The sequence below is a fragment of the Tachysurus vachellii genome, chromosome 15, assembly GCF_030014155.1.
Source record: "Tachysurus vachellii isolate PV-2020 chromosome 15, HZAU_Pvac_v1, whole genome shotgun sequence".
NCBI classification, from domain to species: Eukaryota; Metazoa; Chordata; class Actinopteri; order Siluriformes; family Bagridae; genus Tachysurus; species Tachysurus vachellii.
Window position 1 is genome coordinate 9,169,124 of NC_083474.1, and position 22,985 is coordinate 9,192,108.

Here is a 22,985-nt window from a genome sequence, read left to right on the forward strand (position 1 = left end):
AAAATGCGTGTCCGCAAAATTTTGAATGTTGTTTTGCACTTTCTTATTTATTATTATATGTTATTTAAATTTTATTAAATTTCTGCGGGAAACCCTGTCCTGTTATACTGTATACAACAGCTTCAATAAAATTATATCATTTAAACCCAATAATCAGATTTTTATACATGTTAACTTGAAAATTCAATTTTTTCTTGAAAAAATTCAAAAACTTGAAAATTCTAAATTGAATTGAACTTGAAATTCCAGTTTGTTTTCTGGTTTTTAGTCCTTCACATTTCAATTGGTATAGAATCCATCAGCTTTATATAAAGAAATTCAGTACTCAGTATGAGAACCCCAAACAGGTGGAAATTCAGTATTTTGGCCTCTGGTTAAAAGAGTTAATGCAATTTTTTAATGCAAGGGTATCTGTCGAATGCCATAACGGTATCGTATCAGGATTGGTATTGACTTAGAAACAAAATACTTTTTACTTAAACTCAACTCAACAACTAAGTTGTATTTAGTTGTTCCAGATGTTCTAATATGCACTAATGTCTAATTTGCAGGTCTTTCATTAATCGGCTTTGAGGCAGCTTTTGAATTGCAAATGCTTACAGATGCCACCTCAAAGGGACTCGTTCTAGCTTTATATATTCCTACTAATTAGCTTCGGTATATTGAAGCCATGCTGACTCTTCATTAGTTGGCCATGGCAACAACAGATGACAAGATTTTTTTATTTTTTTCCATAGAGAATGGCATGAGTCATCAGTCTGGATCGTCTTTACCTCTCTTCATCACACATGCGCATGTCTGTTGTTTTGTTTTGTTTGTTTTTCATTTATTTATTTATTTCATTTCTAAGAGCATCACTTTAGAGTGAAACTTAGTGCCAGCTTCCATTAGTGGAAAATATCTTGAGCTTCAGTCTGTCTTAAAAAAATAAAAGGAGGAAAGCAATTCCATCTGTCTTTAGACAGAAATAAGTCTATTAATCATGTAGTAAGTGCGGACGTGCAATTCAAACGTAGATGGATAATTGAAGTAAAGCACTGTATTGGCCAGGGAGTCCAACACGTAAAGCACCACTTGTTTCTAGTGTAAATGGACTTCCTAGTGTCAAGGGAGAAGGCTGGGGCTCTAACTCAGTGTGGAGCTGCTCAGTAAAGCTAAACGCTAGCTCCTTCACGTTCGAGGAAAACTGGTCAAATCATGTGTGTATGCAAAGCCAGAATTTTTCATAGTCTAAGCCATAGTCTACTGTGTGTGTGGAGGAGGAACAGACTGTCTAAGAGAAGAGATGCACCTTCACACTCATTCTTAAATTTTAGCCGGGCAACTCTGAGAGTGTAAAAGATGCCTAAGAAGACGTGACGAGGCATGAGGCAGCCAGTCACGCGTTCTCCTGGGCCGTACACTCATTCGTTCGTGCACTCGAACACACATAGCAGTGTGAGTCACGCTAGAGGCGTCGCCCTAGTGTAAATAAAAGTATGGAAAAAATATCTTTTAGGCTATGTCATATTAGAGCTTCAGTCCTGAAGGGAATTTGGCACTTGGCATTCATGCAACTCTCTGATGTTGGAAGTCAGGGCTTGCTGGAGATTCCCAGTGCCTGGATGGCAGACGGGGATTGACTGTTGTAATCTGTTTCCCATCTGGTTCTAGTTGCTTCTACAGGAGGAATAACAAAGGTGGCCTCAACTAGACTAGGCTCCAAAAACAGTGAAAGCGAGATGGGAGGGAGTCGGCATTAATGCATAGCGTTCTTCTTAAGCACTTTTCCCATTCCATGTGGTTCGAAGCCAGTGGAAAGTTCACTGGAAAATTTCTGTGAAAGAAACAAACGTACAGTATTTGTACTGTAGCAGCAATTTGATCTTGATGCTGAGAATTGCCTGCTTTGTTATTCTATTTTGGAGACCAATAGTTGGATTTGGATTTGGATCTTAAACTGGTTCCCTGTTTAAGTTTACACCAAGACTGTGGAGGAGCAGTTTAGATTTAACAAAGCACAGTTTGTTTGAAAAATTTGTAAAATATAAAAGCTGTAATACAGAAATAGAAGCACACTGTGGTACCGAACTCGAGGCTACCTGTAGGTTGTGGTCTGAATTCAGTTGCACTAGAACTGTGCCACATTTCCCGTGAATGTGAACGCAAATCGTACTCGTATCTGCATTCATTCAGGAAGTAAAGCAGCCTAGGTGTGTGTTTTAGCTGATGACGACATCATTAGTTTCCACAACACACGTGCATGAGTGTCAGGGGAAAGGTGTGGGACAACAGGAGGTGAGATGTCTTACTGTCATAAAAGCACTAAAATCACAGCAGAGGCATGTTGTGTTTTTCACGAGCGTTTGATGACGTACTGTAGCAGTTGAACACAAATTCACCAGGGTTTGATTAAATGATGTGAATCCAAACTGCAGATGTTGAGAACTATCACACTCCAATTCGGACCACAACACATGTGCCTCCAAAGATAAATACAACTAAAAACCAAAAAAAAAGATGGTTTCTGAAAAACGTTTAGAAAACTAGTTGGATATAAATGCATGAAATGATCATTTTTATTGAAAATATTTAATTTTAATAAATGTATTGTTTTTGGTGCATAAGAACATTTGATTCAACTGCATGATGATTTTTTCAGTTTTAGCTGTGACTTGAAATTACAACTAAAGGGCCTTTTTACACCTGGTCACTTCATGTGTTTTCTCTGATCCGATAGCTATCTGATTTGTTAAAACTGTTCCATTTACATTAGGCTACATAAATGCGTCCCTGCGAATCGGATATCAATCCTATATTTCTACTCCCGCCCAAAATGCAAATATATTTTACCTCATTTCCGGGGTAATCGAAATGGAACACACTTTGGTGTATGCGGTTTTCAGAACACAATCAAAAAGAAGACGTAAAAACTTATGATGGTTATGCATGTTATTTGTTATTTGTTTCTGGCGAGATGCACAACTCATGAGTCATTTACTTCCGTTTGGGAGGAGTATAGCGCTGACGTGTGTGGCTTGAACAACCACATTCATTTACACCTGTCCAGTTTTATCTGAAATGCGTCCCAGACCACCTCCTGAAGTGGTTTGAACGATCGGATTTATATCTGTCTCGAAAATGTTTTGGAGGGAATTTAGACCTGGTCTTTTTACCATCGGATAGCTATCGGATCACAGAAAACGAATGAAGTGACCAGGTGTAAAAAGGCCCAAAATTATCCATATGAGGTTCAGAAAATAGGAAAAAGTCCAGAGACTGTTATAAATGCAAACTTTGGCCAACATTTGTTTCAGAACCATTTTGTAATGCGTTCAGAAACACAGATGCGACCTGTTTACTGTTTTGTTTTCTTTTTTTTCCAACTCTAAAGCTAATATAGACCAGATGAACATTTTTGATATGAATGATCATGAAGGAATATCTGTGAAAAACCTTGCTATAAATGATAACGTCTTTGTCGTACAGATGTGAAAAAATTTTGCAGTAAAGTAAGGAGTTATTTTTGAAATTACATTAAAAGGAGAAACGGCCAGAGCTTTGTTGTGTACGATTCTGTGTTTGTGCCAGAACTGCGAGACGCCACTCGGGCAGGCTTTCAATATTCTCTGGAGGAAAAACCCTGCATATGTTGTGTGAGCGTATCATCCTCGCTCTTAAGCCTGGATAACGGTTTAATGTCCTCTCAGTGATAAAAGTATGGAAATGAACTGAATGCCAGATCTTATGTTTTCTCTAATAAACATCAGCTCTGCCCAACTTACTGAATATTTCATTTCACCCAGATCAATAATTTAGCATGGGTGTGACATAATGCATGATTCATTTTTAATCTGCTCATGAAATTGGTTTCAAAAAGATTTCATGTTAAAGTGAGCCCCGCTGTAACCATAGTAACAGTGTTGTTTTGTTCGGGCTATCTGAATGCGTTAACATACGTGCAAAAACAACATGCCTACACACAATGTGGGGTTTGTTTTGCATTATAGAAATTGCATCCATACCATCAAGCTGCATGTTATTATTTCATTATTTAAGCAATTTCATTGCAGCATGTGATTAGTGGCCTAGAACTGGGTGGTTAAGGAGAATTATTGGCACTCTGTCTTTAATACAGCCATTACTGCCATTGTCATTATCTTAATGAAATCCAAACATTATGTAGCTGAAGAAACGTGATACGTGGCAATGGGGAGATGATCTCAGCCAGCGAAATGTTCATTTGAACTGTTTTATATGCCGCTGTAAATGGAGGATACATTTCGGGGTAATTAGGCAGCTAGCCGTATGGGGAATGATATGTTAGCGTTAGTGCTAATCTCAGAGCATGATGTGTTTTACAGGGTGGAACGCTCCACGGATCAGGTGATCAAGCCAGTCAATGTGGAGGCATTGTCCAAGTGGGTGGGGAAAATGCCAGTGGACGTACTGAGGGACATGCCTGTCATCGCACCGATGCTCGCCAGACTGGGCTACGACCCCCATGCTAACCCACCCAACTATGGTCGCCCTGACCCACGTGTTCTGGACAACACTAGAAGGGTGAGTGCTAAGACACCACTGCACGTTCACGTTCAATTGTACTTTTGCACAAACACATTGCTAGTTTGCTAATCCTACAAATATACATACACTGTAGTATTGTGGAAAATATGAGAAGCAGTAAACGCTAGCCCTCAGGTAGCCTGAACATCTGACGTCATGCCCGTGAACCTTTGGCTGATTTTTTTGGTGAAAAATTGGAAACACTTCAGGAGTTTTGAAATTCTCATCTGATTGGTTGGATTCTACAGGATTTTCAGGAAACGTGCGTGTCACGTTTTTTAACGGTCCATCCGGAAAGTCTTCGTGACTCTTTGCTTCCATCATGGACGAAGGAAGCAATCATTTTTTACATCTGTGATAATGAGTGGTTTTGAGGATCAGCTAAATGCTGGATTTTCCAAATGATCTTTAGTTCACAGTACGGACTCTTTTTGTATATTGTATATTGATCTATTTGGCCAACGCATATTAAAGTAACGCAGATCAGAAGGCTAATCACCTAGTGTAGGAGTGGCGGTTAAATTTCTGAATGTGAGCCATGTTAGGTAATTCAAATTGTATGTTAAAACCTGGTGAATCTTTAAGATCATAAACTAGAGACTTCTACTCTTTAGAATCTCGTGCTGTCTACTGAATTATGAGCATGTACATAAAATTCCTAGCATTTTGTAGCACACGCTGGAGCTTGAGACCCACAAACTCTAATGGATGCTCTTAACAGCAGACTTTTCTCTGAAAGCAAGTGCTTAAAATGTCGGTGACCGCGAACATTTTGTTTACTGCAGCCACAGCCATCATTACCAAGCGCGAACCGTTGACTCTGACAGTGAATGAGTGTATGAGACGAAGCGAAAGCACAGGCCATAGTGTGACAGCCGTTAACCAATAGTGTAAACATAGATGACGTCACGGGTTTTTATTTAAATGAAAGAACGGAGCCTTCGTTTGCATGTAGGCCTAGGCAATTTATATATTTACAATACTTACGAAAATATAATTAATATTATTTTATTGCTTTTGTATTAGTTGTTTGAAGAGTAAAAATAAAATTGGTCGGGCTTAACGCAAATTTACAACCGGAAAGTCGGTCGGACTTAAAGCAAAAAAAATAAAAAATAAATATTTAGTCGGTCCTAAATTGACAGGGTCGGTCGGGTTACGGCAAACAAGAATATTTTTAAGGATGGCCTAACGCTTGGAAAATATCTCTTGAATCGCAAGACCACATCACCAAACATACTATGTACTGTATAGTGCACTATGCTTTTGATTTACATTTGTTGGCCATCGCTGCTGACTTTAACCTCGTCTAGAGCGGTTTTGTTTAAAATATTAGGACATTTTGGGAGACGCGAAAATTCTCTCACATTTCTTTCAGTATGTCCTCATATTTTAGAAAGAAATTCTCTCAAATATTCATTTTGCTTTTTATAAAGTCGGCGTGAATAGGTGCGGTGTTTTGACAGCTTGTGAAAGGTTTTGAAGCTACAGCTGCTGTATTTTTATTGTTTTCCATGTTATTGATCCTTAATAATTCTTGATGCCTTGTTGGATGTAAGCCCACTGGTGCTTTCAAGACCTAATAGTACACTCTGTTATGAAATGGGAAGAGACTGCTAGGCAATTGCAGTGTTAACATTATTCTTCATTCGCCAAATTCCATTACGGACGAACGTGCTGATGGGTTGCTTGTAGATATGGATATGGAGCTCGGTGCGTAGTGTGTAAGAGGACACCGCACTTGAGCGCATCTCATCTCAGCTATTCTTCCCAGGTTAAAGGTCAAAATCGGCTACTGTCGTTTGGGCTATTCTTTTTGGAGGAAGGAGGATCGGGAGTTGAGGCTTGGTGGCAGGGCTGGATGACTAATAGCTGGTTGTCAGCGATGTGTGGGAGCAGGGTGTGGAGACACATGTGGTCACCGACACACAGAAAGTGGTGGTTATTTTATTTTTTAGCAACTTTAAGCATCGTGTTTGGAAGTGCTACACTTAATGAAAAACAATCGTGTGTTGTGGAGAACTGTGGGAATTTGTATTATGCTTCATAATAATCCAAAATGGCACCAGGGCAGCAAACTAGTACTGAAATTTAAAGGGCAGGGGTATCATCTGTGGAAACCGTCTGGCATGGTAAATGCTCTGGTTCAGTTTCCTGCCTCTTTTTTTTTTTTTTTTATTCATTCAGTTTCAAATGCAGCTGTTTTTGAAGAGATCTGTCATTCACTTGAAAGGCTTAAAACAACTGGCAAGTTTTCCATTAGTTAGGAAATGGGAAAATAATAGAAACTCCTTTTTTTCTTTCTTTCTTTTTTAACATCGGCGAGCTGCTGAAAAAGTACAGACTGTAGAATGCAAATCCTCTCCCATCCCCCACCCCCTCCGCTACATGTCTGACCCCACCCCCGCTCCAGCCGACTCTCCCCATGAGGTTACTGAGGTTAGGACAACTGCGTTCTGAGCCAGATTTACACAGCGCATCGTCTTATTTCATTAGGTGAAATATGTGCTGGTGTTCTGATAAAACTTTTTACACGTGTCCTGTGGTTGAAAGGAATCTTTGGCATTAGCTAAAACTTCATATCCTTTGTATTTTCAAGGTGATTAGTTCCAGTTGACACTTACATGTATGTGTGTGTCTGTGTGTGTCTGTGTGTGTGTATAACTCTGTGTCTGTCTGTGTGTCTGTCTGTGTGTGTATCTCTGTGTGTCTGTCTGTTTGTCTGTGTCTGTCTGTGTGTCTGTCTGTATGTCTGTCTGTGTGTGTATCTCTGTGTGTCTGTCTGTTTGTCTGTGTCTGTCTGTGTGTCTGTCTGTGTGTCTGTCTGTGTGTCTGTCTGTGTGTGTCTGTGTTTGTCTGTGTGTGTCTGTCTGTGTGTATAACTCAGTGTGTTTGTCTGTGTGTGTCTGTGTGTCTGTCTGTGTTTGTCTGTGTGTGTGTGTCTGTGTGTATAACTCTGTGTTTGTCTGTGTGTCTGTCTGTGTGTGTGTGTGTGTGTCTGTGTGTATAACTCTGTGTGTTTGTCTGTGTGTGTGTGTGTCTGTGTGTATAACTCTGTGTGTTTGTCTGTGTGTGTGTCTGTGTCTGTGTGTATAACTCTGTGTGTTTGTCTGTGTGTGTGTGTGTATGTGTCTGTGTATGTCTATCTGTGTGTGTCTGTGGTGTGTATAACTCTGTGTTTGTGTCTGTGTGTCTCTGTGTGTCTGTCTGTATTTGTCTGTGTATCTGTCTGTTTGTGTGGGTCTGTGTGTGTGTGTCTGTGTGTATAACTCTGTGTTTGTCTGTGTGTCTGTCTGTGTGTGTGTGTGTGTCTGTGTGTATAACTCTGTGTGTGTGTCTGTGTGTATAACTCTGTGTGGTTGTCTGTGTGTATGTGTCTGTGTATGTCTATCTGTGTGTGTCTGTGGTGTGTATAACTCTGTGTTTGTGTCTGTGTGTCTCTGTGTGTGTCTTTCTGTGTGTGTGTGTGTGTGTGTGTCTGTGTGTATAACTCTGTGTGTGTGTCTGTGTGTATAACTCTGTGTGGTTGTCTGTGTGTATGTGTCTGTGTATGTCTATCTGTGTGTGTCTGTGGTGTGTATAACTCTGTGTTTGTGTCTGTGTGTCTCTGTGTGTGTCTTTCTGTGTGTGTGTGTCTGTGTGTCTCTGTGTGTCTGTCTGTGTGTTTGTGTGTATCTTTGTGTGTTTATCTCTGTGTGTTTGTGTGTCTGTTTCTGTGTGTGTGCGTCTGTCTGTGTGTTTGTGCTGTGTGCATGCGTGTGTGTGTTTGTATGTGTCTAGGTTCAGTGTCCTTTTTAAAAGCATTAATTCTCTTGTGCAACAAAAGAAAAAATGGACCTGCCTTTCTTCCTGACTGTGAAGCATATGCTCGAGATCGACCCTAAACATCTGCATTGAATTAATGTATTTCCCCCCTGATCCAGCACAGCTGCATGACTCTTCTCCTCCTCTACATGCAGTACAACATACACACACACACACACACACACACACACACACACACACACAAACACAGTAGTAAGGCTGTAGGATCTGCTCCCAAGGTGTGCGGTACAGCTCACTGCATTGAGTTACATTAACACAGTAGGTTATTTAAGATCCTGCATGAGCTGATCATGTATGTTCAAAGCCCTGGATAAACTCGAGCTCAGTCCTTCACTCAGTACCAACAAGATTTTCGACCGTAACTGGATCGTGTTGTTACATGAATTGATCACGGTCACTCTACAGGATTCAGACTAGTAATTAGAACTTGTTTAGTATCAGCAATGAAATCCTATTTATATAAGTAATTCAATATTTTAACCTACACTATACGTAACCTCTTTTTTCCACTATGTACATACAGGATGGAAAATATTTACTGAGAAGAACACAGTTTAGTCTGATAAGAGAAAGAATGACACTTCTGTACTTCACCCTGTCTGATGTGATTTATTATCACCCTTTTATACAGATCTGTAAAGAGGAACATCTAAGTTTGCAATATTAGCTTTGTGCTTAAATATTAAAGGATATTCACCTAAATCATCTTAGAACTTTTTTTGATAATATTTAGATGGATTACGAGAACGATTTCTAAAGCATGCGCCAAGAATAACACGTTTTTCAATAACATGAGCCAAGCACACATTTTTTATTGCTCCCTATGAAGCGAGATGATACTTTTCAACCAGATGTTCTGTCCACAATGCTGAATATGAAACCAATAAACTCCTTAAATCTCCAAAGACCTAAATCGGGTTTCCACACAGTTGAGTCAATGCAACATCCAACTCCGACCAGAACAGCAGTATATTTCACTTCAGACCTGAATTAGAAGGAATGGCCATTTTAATGTGGTTAACAGATTATGCAGAACAGTTCTTTGAGACATGATGATAATAGGTAAAGGAAAGGAATGTTGTGTGAAAATGATGTAAAGTGTTCCACAACCTCATTGTCCTGCTAATAGCAAGCAATTTTTTTTCCTTTTTGTTTCCGCGCAGAATGTGACCTTATGTGACCCTGCGTAATATTTAGTCATGGTTACTATATATGTTACTATATGGCAACAAATCCTGCTTTAAGCACGAAGCAAAGGGTTAAATTTCTGCCAATTCATGTGCTTTTAAACCTTTTGGTCAAACAATGTGATATCTGATGATGCAATTGGGTGATTATTACATAAAATGCAGAAAAAACTCTCTCTGTCTCTCTCTTTTTCTATCTCTCTCTCTCTCTCTCTCTCTCTCTCTCTCTCTCTCTCTCTCTTTCTATCTCTCTCTCTCTGTCTCTCTCTCTTTCTATCTATCTCTATGTCTCTCTCTCACTCTCTATCTATCTATCTATCTATCTCTCTATCTATCTATCTATCTATCTATCTATCTCTCTCTCTCTCTCTCTCTCTCTATCTCGGTCTCTCTCTCTAGCTCTCTCTCTCTTTTTGATCTCGCTCTCTTTTTGATCTCTCTCTCTTTCTCTCTCTCTTACACACACACACACACAGAGTACACAGGCTTAATTGATTCATCCTTTGTTATGTGCATGTACGCTGTGTTCCAGCGTTTTTGTCTTGTTCAATGACTTCCCACTGGGTTTCTCTACTGTATCTCGCAAATGGCCCTGCAAGAGGTTTCCATGGCAACAGGGCCTAACTGGAAGCCCATGGTGTGTTGGAAATTTAAGGTGTTGTTGCCTGGATGTTTTGACCTGATAACAGAAACAGAAATTGCAATGCAAATGCCTTCTGTCTTCTTTCTTGTGCATTTCTGAACATATCCATCTGAGTGTTTTTAGATGCTCATGGCTGTTGGGGGGAGGAGGGGGAGGAGGAGGTAGTGAACTACTACACAATTGTTTTGGTTAATAATATGGAGTCCCTTTAAAATATCCTGTGCTGTTTTATACACATTTGAAAACATTTGTAGGGATGTGGTAGCTCAGTGGTTAAGGTGTTCGACTACTGATCGGAAGGTCACTGGTTCGAATCCCAGGTCCACCAAGTTGCCACTGCAGGGCCCCTGAGCAAGGCCCTTAACCCTCAATTGCTCAGGTGTATAAACTGAAAAATGTAAGTCACTCTGGATAAGAGTGTCTGCTAAATGCTGTAAATGTAAAATGTAAATGTAAAACATTTGTGATAACGTTATCTAGCCCGCAGTTTTGGATTGAGCTCACTTCAGATTGACCGATTGTCCGGTCACAAATCTGTGCTCGTTAAGTGCTTATTTGGCTGCTCTTCTTCAGAGCTTCACTAATTGCCACATATACCAATTTATCCGCCTCAGTAATGCTTCTTTTCTAATCAATGGGTCTAAGCACTTAAACTCTCAGGACTCTCAGTATTAAAATTATTCTTTCTATTTTAGGTTATGGTCAGAGATGGTTAAGGGCTCTAGATCCCAATAGTGGCAACTTGGTGATGCTGGGACTTGAACCCTGACCTTCTGATCAACAACCCAGAGCCACCACAGCCCTAAAACAAAGCCAGAACTAAACATTCTCACATATTGAAATGATTTTCCAATGGTAGCTGTACTCATGTTCACCGCACATGAATCAAAATGGGTTTTGGGTGAATGCATGTCCTGGTAACATCACATGATGTGTCTAGGCGCCAATCTGGTGAAATCTGGGGTCGGATCGCAGGGGCAGCTACGGTATGCTACAGCACCCCTGGAGCAGGGAGGGTTAAGGGCCTTGAGCCACCACTGCCCCCATGGTGCGTTAGGTTCTAGCGGGACCTGTTGAACATTCTCTTTAAATCAAGAATCATGACTATTTACAAAAAAAAATGTATAATATCAGTAGGCATGTGGTTAAATTGTTTTATTGGCATGATTTATTTTGGTTAACATCTTGAACACCTGATTTAACTCAAATGTAATTTACAGGATTAAAAAAAATGCAAAATATCCAAATTCTCCTCTTCATATGAAATACTCAATGATGTTTCTCTAGTTAATATGTTATGTCCTGGCATTTGGTTCCAAATGTAACGGCTGGTCTTTAACTTAAGACAAAGTGTCTTGAATATCTTTGTTCAGAACCAAGTCTGAATAGAATCATAAAGAACCCTAATGTTATGTGGAAAAATGTACTTCATACATATGATTCATGTTTGTCACTGTGTTCTTTCCCGTAGCTAAGCCTGCGCAATACCCCTGAGGCCATGACCAAATCAATTCCTTCTTATGAGCGAGCTTCAGATTCACAAAAAGTTGGAACCAGATGTGGCCATGCGCTGTTTAACATGAAAGCTCTGACTTTGACCACACATGTTTACTCCATTTTTCTTTTCTCTGCTGAAGTCCAGAGACGTAAGAAGAGAGCGGGTTTGACAGAACAGAGTCTTCTAGTGTATTCAGGAGAAAAGAAATCTCGCTGTCAAACTCCTCATCCTTGATGTTTATCTACTGTGATTAGTTAGAAGAAAATAACAGAGTTTTTTTATGCAGGATGAGTAAGGAGAGAGTAATCCTAAGAGTACAAATCCATCATAGTGTGTGTTGAGGTGATATTTCTCTGAATCTCTCTCACACATACACGTAGAGAGAGAGAGAGTGGAAGTTTATCTCAAAGTTTTTGTTGACTTTAGACTTTAAGCTGGCTCTGACCCGACCTGAGCTCCCTGACTCATCCTGGCTGAACTGATAGATCATGACATCTTTAAACTACCCAAGGCATCAAGTTGTCATTCTCTCCTGCTGTAGACATGAAGAGCGCAGGATCTCAGCACATGTTATAATCCCTTGTTTTCACTGACACACACTGAATAAATGTGTATATAGGAGTTTTATAGGTTAACTAATGACTAATTGTAGGCCAGCTGATAAACTCACGTATCAGCTAACAGTTTAAAATCATACATAAATATTACAATAAGCAAAAATATTTAAGGTTCGACACCATGGATGATGTCATGTGCAGAACAAAATCTGCATGTTGGTGACCGATGGCCCTAAATCTTATTTATCTGTCCAGCCGTCCATTTGTTAATCCATCTGTCTATCCATCCATTCATGTGTCCATCCATCCGTCCATCCCTTCATCCTTCTGGCAATCCATCTATTTGTCCATCTTCCCAGCCACCCATGCGTTCAACCATTCATCCATCCATGCAATTAGTCCGTTTGACCATCCATCCATCTGTTCGTCCATCCTTCTATACATTCATTCATCAATCATGCTTTAACTTTCAAAGTGACTTTTCTTCAGTGGTGGAACGAACGTCCAACCTCAATCCGGACAGCAGAATCCATCACTATCTTTAAAACCAGATAAATACCCACTTCTTCTCTGAACATGTCTTCTGGCCTTGGTCCAAAAAAAACTGGACTGAAATTATATTTTATAACATCATTCAAATCTGACAGATTCAGTTATAAGGTAGTAGTTTATGTAGAATTGTACTGCAATTCGAGTCTTGACCATTCTGTTCAAATATATAGAATATTTTACATTTATGTCACATTGTTTCAGTAGTTATTAAATCTGACAGCTGTATAAATGTTATGTAATTAGCTCTGCATTTTTAAGACCAGTGCAGTTCTATGGGCAGTTTTTACATTAGACCGGGCATCTGAAAGCTCCGGCTTTATATCTGCTACTGGATGATTACCTGTAATTATGACAATACCCACTGAAACGTGATGAATCAGAATAATTAGTGATGATAGCGAGCCAACCTCGAGTACTGATATCAGCAAAAAAATGGTGGATTCCATATCAGTGAAAACGTATCGGCTAACGGATCCTGTGAGAAATCCAAGATTAGAATTGGATTTAGAAAAGAAATGTATATTTGGAGCTGGAAATGCTCATATATACAGTATATAAAGACACTTGACCAATTTTTGTTCTGTTAGTGTTTTTATTTTCATACTTATTATGATTACAAAAACATTTTTAAGCATTGACGGCTTTCAAGAAACTTAAGCAAACATGGTACTACTACTATTAATAATAATAATAATAATAATACCTTTTATTGATCTTGTTGTTGTTATTAACAATTCTATTAATTATTTAAAAAAATATTATTTGATAATTCATTCTTCTGGTGGTCCGGGAGAATATTCTTGCCGTAGCCCGGGTTTCCTGTGCAGGGAGTAAACCCATACACTGAAGTGTTAACTCTAAGGGTCTTTTTACACCTGGTCACTTCATGTGTTTTCTCTGATCCGATAGCTATCTGATTTGTTAAAACTGTTCCATTTACATTAGGCCACATAAACGGATCTTGGCGAATCGGATATCAATCAGATCTTTCTACTCCCGCCAAAAATGCAAATATATTTTACCTCATTTCCGGGGGATAATTGCTTTGGTGTATGCGGTTTTCAGAATGCTATCAAAAAGAAGACCAAAAAACTTGTTATGACGGTTATGCTACAAAAAACAGCATTTACTGTTTGCTGCATTTTTGCTGGCAGCAGCAGTGCATTTTAAGACCCAACAAGACACCTGGATGAAAGATCACTTGCGAGAGACGTACTTCCGTTTGGTTGGACGTAGCGCTGACGTATGTTGCTTGAACAACCACCTTCATTTACACCTGTCCAGTTTCATCTGAAATGCGTCCCAGACCACCTCCTGAAGTGGTTTGAACGATCGGATTTATATCTGTCTCGAAAACGTTTCGGAGGGCATTTAGACCTGGTCTTTTTACGATAGGATAGCTATCGGATCACAGAAAACGAATGAAGTGACCAGGTGTAAAAAAGCCCCTAAGTGCCGGTCTCAAGCCCGGATGAAACGGGAGGGTTCTGTGAGGAAGAGCGTCCGGTCTAAAACCTGTGCCAGATCAAATATGCACTAGTTGATCCTCTGTTGCGACCCTGAACAGGGAGCAGCCGAAAGAACAACATTATTGTTTGATTATTCAATAATTGTAATAATAACTAATAATAACAATAATACGTTATTAATATTATTGTTATTAACAACAACCTCATCATGTAATAGGTGCCTTATTATTTGTAGAGCTTTTTTGCAGAGTTCAGTTGATGTACTGTTGATGTGATGTACTGACACACTTTTGGTATTTATTTTTGTTTTACTTCGAATACAGCAGAATCGACTTCCATATTAAATTCTAATATAAACACCGGTGAGAGAATAGCTTAAGTGTTTTGCATAGAGCTCGCATATCAATTTACTAAACAAACTGCTGTGTTCTGCTGCGTGCGTCAATGCCCCCGTGTTAGCTTTCTGCAACACTTTATATACTAAAATCATTTCAGCGAAAGCGGAGCACAAATGTTCACTCATCCACATAGCAGAGTTTTCCAAAGAGGACATTTCTGACTTTCTGTCCCTTCAGCTGCTTTGAACGAAGCATTTGATCTCGTTTTGCTGTAATTCATTCTGAATTATTTGGCACGTTGACGTCACTGTGATTAAAACGGTATGGCAGTGTGATGTGTTCTCACAGTTAAAGGCATGAATTAAGCTTTGCTTTGCTGTTCAGCTTCTACTTTCTGTCTCGATCTCGGCTCTCTCGGCGGTCGTAAGTGCACGGTTACCTTACAGTAATTATCATTTTGCGGTTTGTCTGGTATAATTCTTTCCTTCTACCCTTTATTTGTCTGTACACCATTCGCTCTATGTGAATTAGCACGTCTTGAATCCTTTCCAAAGCCACAATCAATACCTATTAAGTGGCTTTACAGCTTCTCTGATCTATGTTGAGAAATTTTATATCAAGATCAATACGTTCCTGGTCTGAGGATGATTATGATAAGTTTGTGTTTAACTCAGATGAGTGAGCTCAAACACCGGGGCTCAATTAGCAGGATGAGACGACAGTCAGATGATCGGGCGTATGCTTACAGTACAAGCCTGGAGGTTGGTGTAAATTCCCTCGAGGAGGAAGCGGATGAAAGGTCTGATTTGAGGTTTAATTTAATTTCAGCCCGGTGTGAAGACTGACTGGTGAGGCTGTAAATATGGACCGGGAGCGTCCGAGCGATGAAGCTTGTCACCCACTGCTCGGATTTATGCTCGGAGGCTTGCAGAAAAAACCTCAATGGTGTCAGATCAGAGACCAGTGAGAACAGTGACAAGGTGTTTAGATGCAGCAAAAACAAGAGGAAACGATAAGAAAGTAAAAAGCTGTGTCTTTCATTTTGTTTTCACAAGATTTCACTTCATCTTAAGAATAAGAATAAATATACACAAGATAATAATCGAGAACAGAATCCCGGCATAAAGGTTGAGCTCTTTCTGGTTAGCAGACTGAAGAATCCTGATGATGAATCAATACTAAAAATACAGAGATCTTGACCTTGAGATCCACCTTTAAGAATCCGGCTGATTAACAGAAAAACAGGTGAAAATGATTAAGGTTAGTATTTAGACCTTTAGTTATTGTTACTGTTACTACACAACACATTCAACGTATACATTTCATTTCTTATTCGTCTTATTCTTTTTTTTATTTTTTTTTATGTAGTTTTTTTATATGCATTTTAAGGAAGAGAAGGCCAGTAGGAACAGGTCTTCATTTCACTACAGGTTTACTTTACACTGTATATAACTGTGGACTTGATGACAAAAAAAATCTTGAATCTATTGATATAATTAGTAGAGCTCTTGTTCTTAGTTTATGCAATCCACTAATAGACATCAATTATTGAATAAAAATTCATATATATATACTGTGTGTGTGTGTGTGTGTATATATATATATATATGAATATTTGTGTGCATGTGTGTGTGTGTGTATGTGTGTGTATATATATATATATATATATATATATATATATATATATATATATATATATATATATATATATATATATATATATATATATATATATATAGTGCATGTGTGTATATACATATGTATAATATGTGTGTGTGTATATATATATGTGTGTGTGTGTATAGATAGATATATATATATATATTGTGTGTGTGTGTATATACATATATTTAGTTTCAAGATTCAAGACTCATTTGCACAATAATATACAACGTGCAGTGAAATTAAAACCCGGCCTGCTCCTTCTTGACTGTGCAAAAATAAAACCAAATTTAAGAACAAGGTTTAAAAAAAAAGAAGCATGAATATAAATAAAATGAAAGACAAAATACTATGTAACACAATGTAATGTAAAATATATTTCTATGAACATGTGGTAGCATGATGTGCGATGTATCACTTCTATCCTGAACTGATATATTTACAAAGCTACAGTTTGTTAATTTCAATTGTTAAAAAAAAAGAACTGAAAAAAAAATAAATAAAACCGAATCGATTTTTTTTTAGGCCCAAAACATTCCCTAGAAGTAAAGAGCGTTTCTAGGTATTTAAAACAAAAAAATCCATATGTAGGGGAAAATACATCTAATCTTTATTTCAAATGACATCTGTAGCTAGTTTTATAAAAAACTAAAAGAAAAAACTGAAACATTACTGCGGAGATTGAAAATCCAGCTGAAACAGCATCTGCCGCATTCCTCTGTCTCTCTCTACTGTTCCATATGTGCTTCAGGGGTGAGACGACTCACACCCTCGTCTCCAACAAACCCCTGATTCTTTCTGTACTGTACGAGCTTCTGGTAGATCCATGGGCAGATCAGAACAGGCTTTGCTTTTACACTTTTACACACACACACACACGTTTCTCTGATCCTGTTCCATTTGGTCCAAAATCTGCAGCACTTCTGGAATGGAATTTTTAATGTTTATAAAATTTAAGGTTTAAGATGCGTTTTCGCTCTAAATGTAGCTTGTAGATTTCTTCTTTTAACTAAAATCTAGAACAGTGGCTTCATCTAACAGTGTCTTGTCACTGTCCTGTCCTTTCTACTAATCAGACTAATCAGCTTCCTGTGAGGTCTCGGCTGCCTCGTTTTGGCCGACGCGTCCGTCTGACGGATAACGAAGCCACGTGAGCCGTCGATCTTGATCATCATCTCAGGTTTTATGGGGACGTAAGTGATATGTAGGGAAATGGAGACGGTGTCACAAGAGAAGATGAGAAAATAAGAGCTAGGATTCTGGACCCCTGCTGAACCTGGCTAAGGATTATCCACAGCCGTATCTGGCTCCAGGCCCCGCATTCCTCTCAGACGTTGATGAGTTACATGCAAGCAGGCGCGAGGCTTTGGACTTTTTCCACAGAAAAGATTGCGTCGTTCTTCCTGCATGTACAAATATCATTGTGATCCTGGAGCTTTGTCACTCTTCAATTTCCAAAATTAAACAATGGGAGGAGTAGATATACTATTTCTGTCTCTAGGTTTGAAATGACACACTGAAAAACGAGACGGACAATGGCCATCGGTGCTGGAACCGATACACACAAATTCCACACCGACTTGCAGCTTTCAGCAGGCGGAGGCAGTTTGGTGCAGGAAGTTCTCTCTCCTGGTGCTACCACCTCTAGTCCTTCTTCTCAGTAATTAGAGTTAAACACTCGAGTAACGCTCGTCTCCTATAGGTAGTCTACTCGTGCTAACCCAAGCAAGTTTAATTTGCTCGGCTACTCTGTGAAAGAATAGGTTCAAGTCCTCGAGCGTTTTCTGTCCTATTCACTCTCGTCTCACGCCAACTTTAAGTTACAAGCAGCTTAGATTTATTTTCAGTTCAGGTTTTCTGTTGTCATATGAACAGTCTGGTAGTTGCACTAATGAAATTGACTTAAATTACCACTAACATTTCTAATTATAGAATAAAAAGTTCATGTAATGTTCTCGCACTCCATAACACAATAGAAAAAACACAAAACACACCAGCGATATAACATGACACTGGTACATAAGCTTAGTATACAATGTGTAGCGAAAAACAACACAAAATTGTACTCTGGAGGTTTTTCTTTTGCAATTAATGATGCTAATCTAAGGAAATTGTGCGCTGTATAAATAAAAACTATCAGGAGGAGGAACTACAGTACAATCCTTCCTCCAGTACAAGCAGCTTGATCCAACGTCTTGTACGCTAACCAGGCGAGAAAAAAGTCTACAAATAAGGATTAAGAAAGTGAAAATTAACAGCGCTTTAGCCGGCGTGTTGTTACTGGCACTCAGTGACTGAGTCATCGGCAACGAGGGACTTTGATTCAAGTAAAACAAAAGCGTATTTCAGAAGTGATTTTCTGAATGAAACAAAGCCTTGATCGTCATCGTAACCTTAGACTGTCTTGGTGCACTTTAATGCGTATCAGTGAGTAAACGTTATAAAGATTTAGCCTAGTAGCTGTAATATATGAGCACGTGCGTGGGCATTTATAGCCATGATTTAAACCAGGAAAACAGATACAGCTGAACAAAAAGGTTCCTTTACACCATTAATTGACTAATTAATAATAATGATTAATAAGCAGGTTAGAAATTCAGTACTCTTATGTTACAGTATCAGGAAACATGGACTCGTACACCATCTAAAATATTATATTGAAGTTCCTTAATGTTTTCTCTATAACTTCAAGTTTTCATGTCACACCATCGGAGCAACATCTTCGTCTTTTAACTCGAACAACTTTAATGAGAATGTTGTGTTAAGTATCAGATTGGCAGCAGTCCCACTTCCTTTAGTCTTTTCCTTTCAAACTGCCACTCTAGGGAAGAGAAGGCTGAAGGATTTGAATGAATTAAGACTCCGTGGGGCTCTAATGGCTGACGGGCCCCAGCGGTGCCCTGCGTCAGTGGTGGAAAGTAAAACGAGCGAGAGGCCCTTCGGCTTTCTGAATCGCTGCTTGTTCTATGTTTTACTTTATAAGAGAAAGTGCTGTTTGGGAAAGTTTGTAGTTTTAGCATGGGGTAGTTTTTCTATTTTGCCCATTGCACCTTTACATCTTGTTCTCTCTACCTCTTGTTTCCTTTTGGGCTTTTTTCCCCTTTTAATATAGTATTCGATTCGTATTAAACGTTCCTTCGGACCTTCTTTTTTTTTTTTTTTCAACCCAACAAGTTCCTGACCGGGGGGCGCGGTGGCTTAGTGGGTTAGCACGTTCGCCTCACACCTCCAGGGTCGGGGTTCGATTCCCGCCTCCACCTTGTGTGTGTGGAGTTTGCATGTTCTCCCCGTGCCTCGGGGGTTTCCTCCGGGTTCTCCGGTTTCCTCCCCCGGTCCAAAGACATGCATGGTAGGTTGATTGGCATCTCTGGAAAAAAATTGTCCCTAGTGTGTGATTGCGTGAGTGAATGAGAGTGTGTGTGTGTGCCCTGCGATGGGTTGGCACTCTGTCCAGGGTGTATCCTGCCTTGATGCCCGATGACGCCTGAGATAGGCACAGGCTCCCCGTGACCCGAGGTAGTTCGGATAAGCGGCAGAAAATGGATGAATGAATGAAGTTCCTGAACCGAGTCACACAGAAAAGCATGAACTGGACTTTTTCTGGCTTTTCTGCAGCCTCTGGCTTTTCTTAAACACTCAGTAATGAGGCTACTTCTGATATCAACAGTGCACAGAATTCACAAGAGCCCCTTCTACCCCTCCTCCTCCTCCTCCTCCTCCCTGCCTCCCTTTTATTCCATGGCTTGGCAGACACAGTGAGACATGAGTGTCGAGTTCAGCTGAGTCCAGCACCTTGGCTGATAGAGAATGTCTTAATAGTCTTTAGTTAAACGGGGCTTATTTTACAAAATCCACAATTTAGCCATTTATACTGAGATCTTTTCAAAATGTGGCCTTTTAATTGCTTTGTTGTGCAACGTTTGCGTTCAGTCTTGACTACTATTGTGTGAATAAACCGTTAAATAAATCTACGAGCTGATAGATTACAGATGTTAAAAGACAGAAAACTCAAAAGGTCACAGCGAATGGAGAGAATGGAAAGCTTCGGGTGAGACGATGGCTTCGGTGGTGCTGTGTTGTTTGCTCTAGATGTAGGAACAAAGCTCTGTTGTAGTGACTGCTGCATATCAGCCTCTAAAACAGTTCTTCGTTGTTTTTTTTCTAGGTATTTAAAGGTGAATTTCAGCTACCTGACTTTCTTAAAGAGCAATCACAGGTATGGTGGGGTTTTTTTTTTTGGGGTCTTTTTTTAACCACCTTGAATTTTTTTTCAAGGCCTCCTTATTTTTCTTTTCTTAAGATCCAGTAGTTGTTGCAGCAGTATCGAGTTTCATTTCCATCTTCTGTATCTCTTGGGCTTCTTTAAGTGTTAGTAGTCGTTGTGCTAATTAATAACAAACGCCTGTGTAACGTCCTACAGCTTGTGATCTCCTAACTTTCCTTATTGTCCCGTTTGGAAATGTTTAGTGCTCAGATTCCTGATTGCTGATAGAGAGGAAACTGTTGATACTGAAGTTTGATGGATAAATACTGCCCCCTATCGACCTGTCAAAGTGACACAGTCTGAAGATCCAAGATTTGACCATGTGCAGTTCTGTCTTTTCATTTCAGTAGTGCGATTAGAATGAGACAAAATTATCCATGATAATTTCACGTCCATGAGCCATGCTTGTCACTGCATGTTGCTAACACGTTGAAAGGAGGGATGCTTTTATTAAGGTGTGTCGCTGCCGTTAATCGTTAAAGCTTCCTCGTCTGCATGTGGCTCCGTTATTTCTATTCAACTTGGTGTTTATTTTTGGGGTTTTATAAAGCAACCTATAAAGGAACCTATAAAGCAGGTTCCTCTTTGCGTCAGGTCTGTAGTAAACCGATATGTCGGACTTCGTAAGCGGTAAACTATTTCTCAACTCTTTTACAGCTACAAAAGTCTTCAGAGAAGCCAAACTCGAGTTAGGAGAAGAGGGAAAAGAAGGAGTTACGACAACCAGACAAGTGAGTGGCACATTTCCTTATCAAAGCCAAGTTAAGGCTCTGTGTTGTTGATAAGAAGCTGTCGGTTTTGGGGCCTTTGATCAAGGCCCTTAATGCTCTCTGCTTCAGGGGAACTCTATCATATCTGACTCTGTGCTCTGACCCCAGCTTCCTAAAAATCTGAAAAGCATTTCATTCTGCCGTAACGTATATGTGATAAAGACTTCATTCTTTTTTTCCCTTATCTCCTTGTGTGTTACAGGACAAAACAGGAACAGATGCAGCAGGACCATGATGTTCTCATATAAACCCTACTGGGACCTCTGTGCTCTTTCACTCACTCAGACTGTTTCACCTGCAAATAAACACGCACGCACACACACACACACACACACACACACACACACACACGCACACACACACACACACACCTCACCTCCAACACAAATTCTCTGGCTCATGGGCCTGGACCACTATATGGAGAACTTTTGGCCTTTAATGTTGTACTGTAACAATTGTGGCCTACAAATGTCATTGCTATTCTTTCCATTCTTTTTTTTTTTTTTTTTTGGATTTTATTTTTTTGGTCACATGATAATCATCTGACTTTTTTTTTCCTGGCTACATAAATCTGTGATTCTGTTATAAGAAAATACAGTGACTAGCAAAGGAAGTATTTATGGAAGAAACTTAGCTTTTGAAGATGCAATATCTATTTTGATGTTCGGTTTTATTTCCATGCCTTTGTATTGTGCAATTCCTCTGATACACGTGTACGAGATGACAGTTTGGAGGCGTTGGCGGTGGTAAATACAGAATTGCATTTTGTACCATCATTCACGAGTATGAACTTTTGTACACAGAGAAATGTAATAAATGAATTGTCAGTGTTGAAGGCTAAAGAGAATGAACTTGCAATTTTTCCATTCATAAAACATGAGATTTAAAAAACACTACGCTTAAGGCTTTGTACTGAAGTGGAATACAACGTTGTCTGACCCTTTTTTTTGTATGTTGCTAATTACGAACTATAACTATGACTTAAAAATGGTATACTATGATTAGCTATGGTTTAATGTACTTTAAGGTAAACAATACAATCCCAAGCTGCTCTAATGCTACACTACAGTACACTGTGATGATCTGTTAGAGGCAGACCTGGACACCACCTACAGTGTATGTGTGTGTGTGTGTGTGTGTGTGTGTGTCTGTGTCTGTGTCTGTCTGTGTGTGTCTGTGTCTGTGTGTGTGTCTGTGTGTGTGTCTGTGTGTGTCTGTGTTGTGTGTCTGTGTGTGTGCCTGTGTGTGTGTGTCTGTGTGTGTGTCTGTGTGTGTGTTTGTGTGTCTGTGTGTGTGCCTGTGTATGTGTGTCTGTGTGTGTGTCTGTGTGTGTGTTTGTGTGTCTGTGTGTGTGCCTGTGTATGTGTGCCTGTGTGTGTGTCTGTGTGTGTGTTTGTGTGTGTGTCTGTGTGTGTGTTTGTGTGTCTGTGTGTGTGTGTGTGTCTGTGTGTGTGTGCGCGCAAACCAAGATCGTCCAGCATGTTCAAACAGCAATCAGCCCCTCTCTGTTTCTTACCTGTTCACTTGTCTTAATTCCTGAACATTATGAGCCTGTGTTTCAGGTCTCCTGTCCTCCATAGCTGGTTATATGTCTTATTCATTTCAGCCTTCAGAGTGTGTTTTCTTCTGTATTGCAAGCATTATTTCTATATTATAATCATTTGTTAGACGGGAT

At 39.5% G+C, this 22,985-nt stretch overlaps 1 protein-coding gene across 2 annotated transcripts in view; it reads left to right on the forward strand.

Annotated features, from left to right (window-relative positions):
- Nucleotides 1-22,145, forward strand: part of tpst1 (tyrosylprotein sulfotransferase 1) — a 44,065-nt gene extending 21,920 nt beyond the window's left edge. The window contains exons 3-6 of one of the 2 annotated variants that reach the window (XM_060888429.1): nucleotides 4,344-4,542; nucleotides 20,442-20,492; nucleotides 21,198-21,271; nucleotides 21,513-22,145. In XM_060888429.1, coding sequence (XP_060744412.1) covers nucleotides 4,344-4,542; nucleotides 20,442-20,492; nucleotides 21,198-21,233 — 286 coding nt within the window. In that variant the 3' untranslated portion in view covers nucleotides 21,234-21,271; nucleotides 21,513-22,145. The remainder of the gene's footprint in view (nucleotides 1-4,343; nucleotides 4,543-20,441; nucleotides 20,493-21,197; nucleotides 21,272-21,512) is intronic. The other variant, XM_060888430.1, reaches the window with a different exon arrangement.
- Nucleotides 22,146-22,985: the final 840 nt, after the last annotated feature.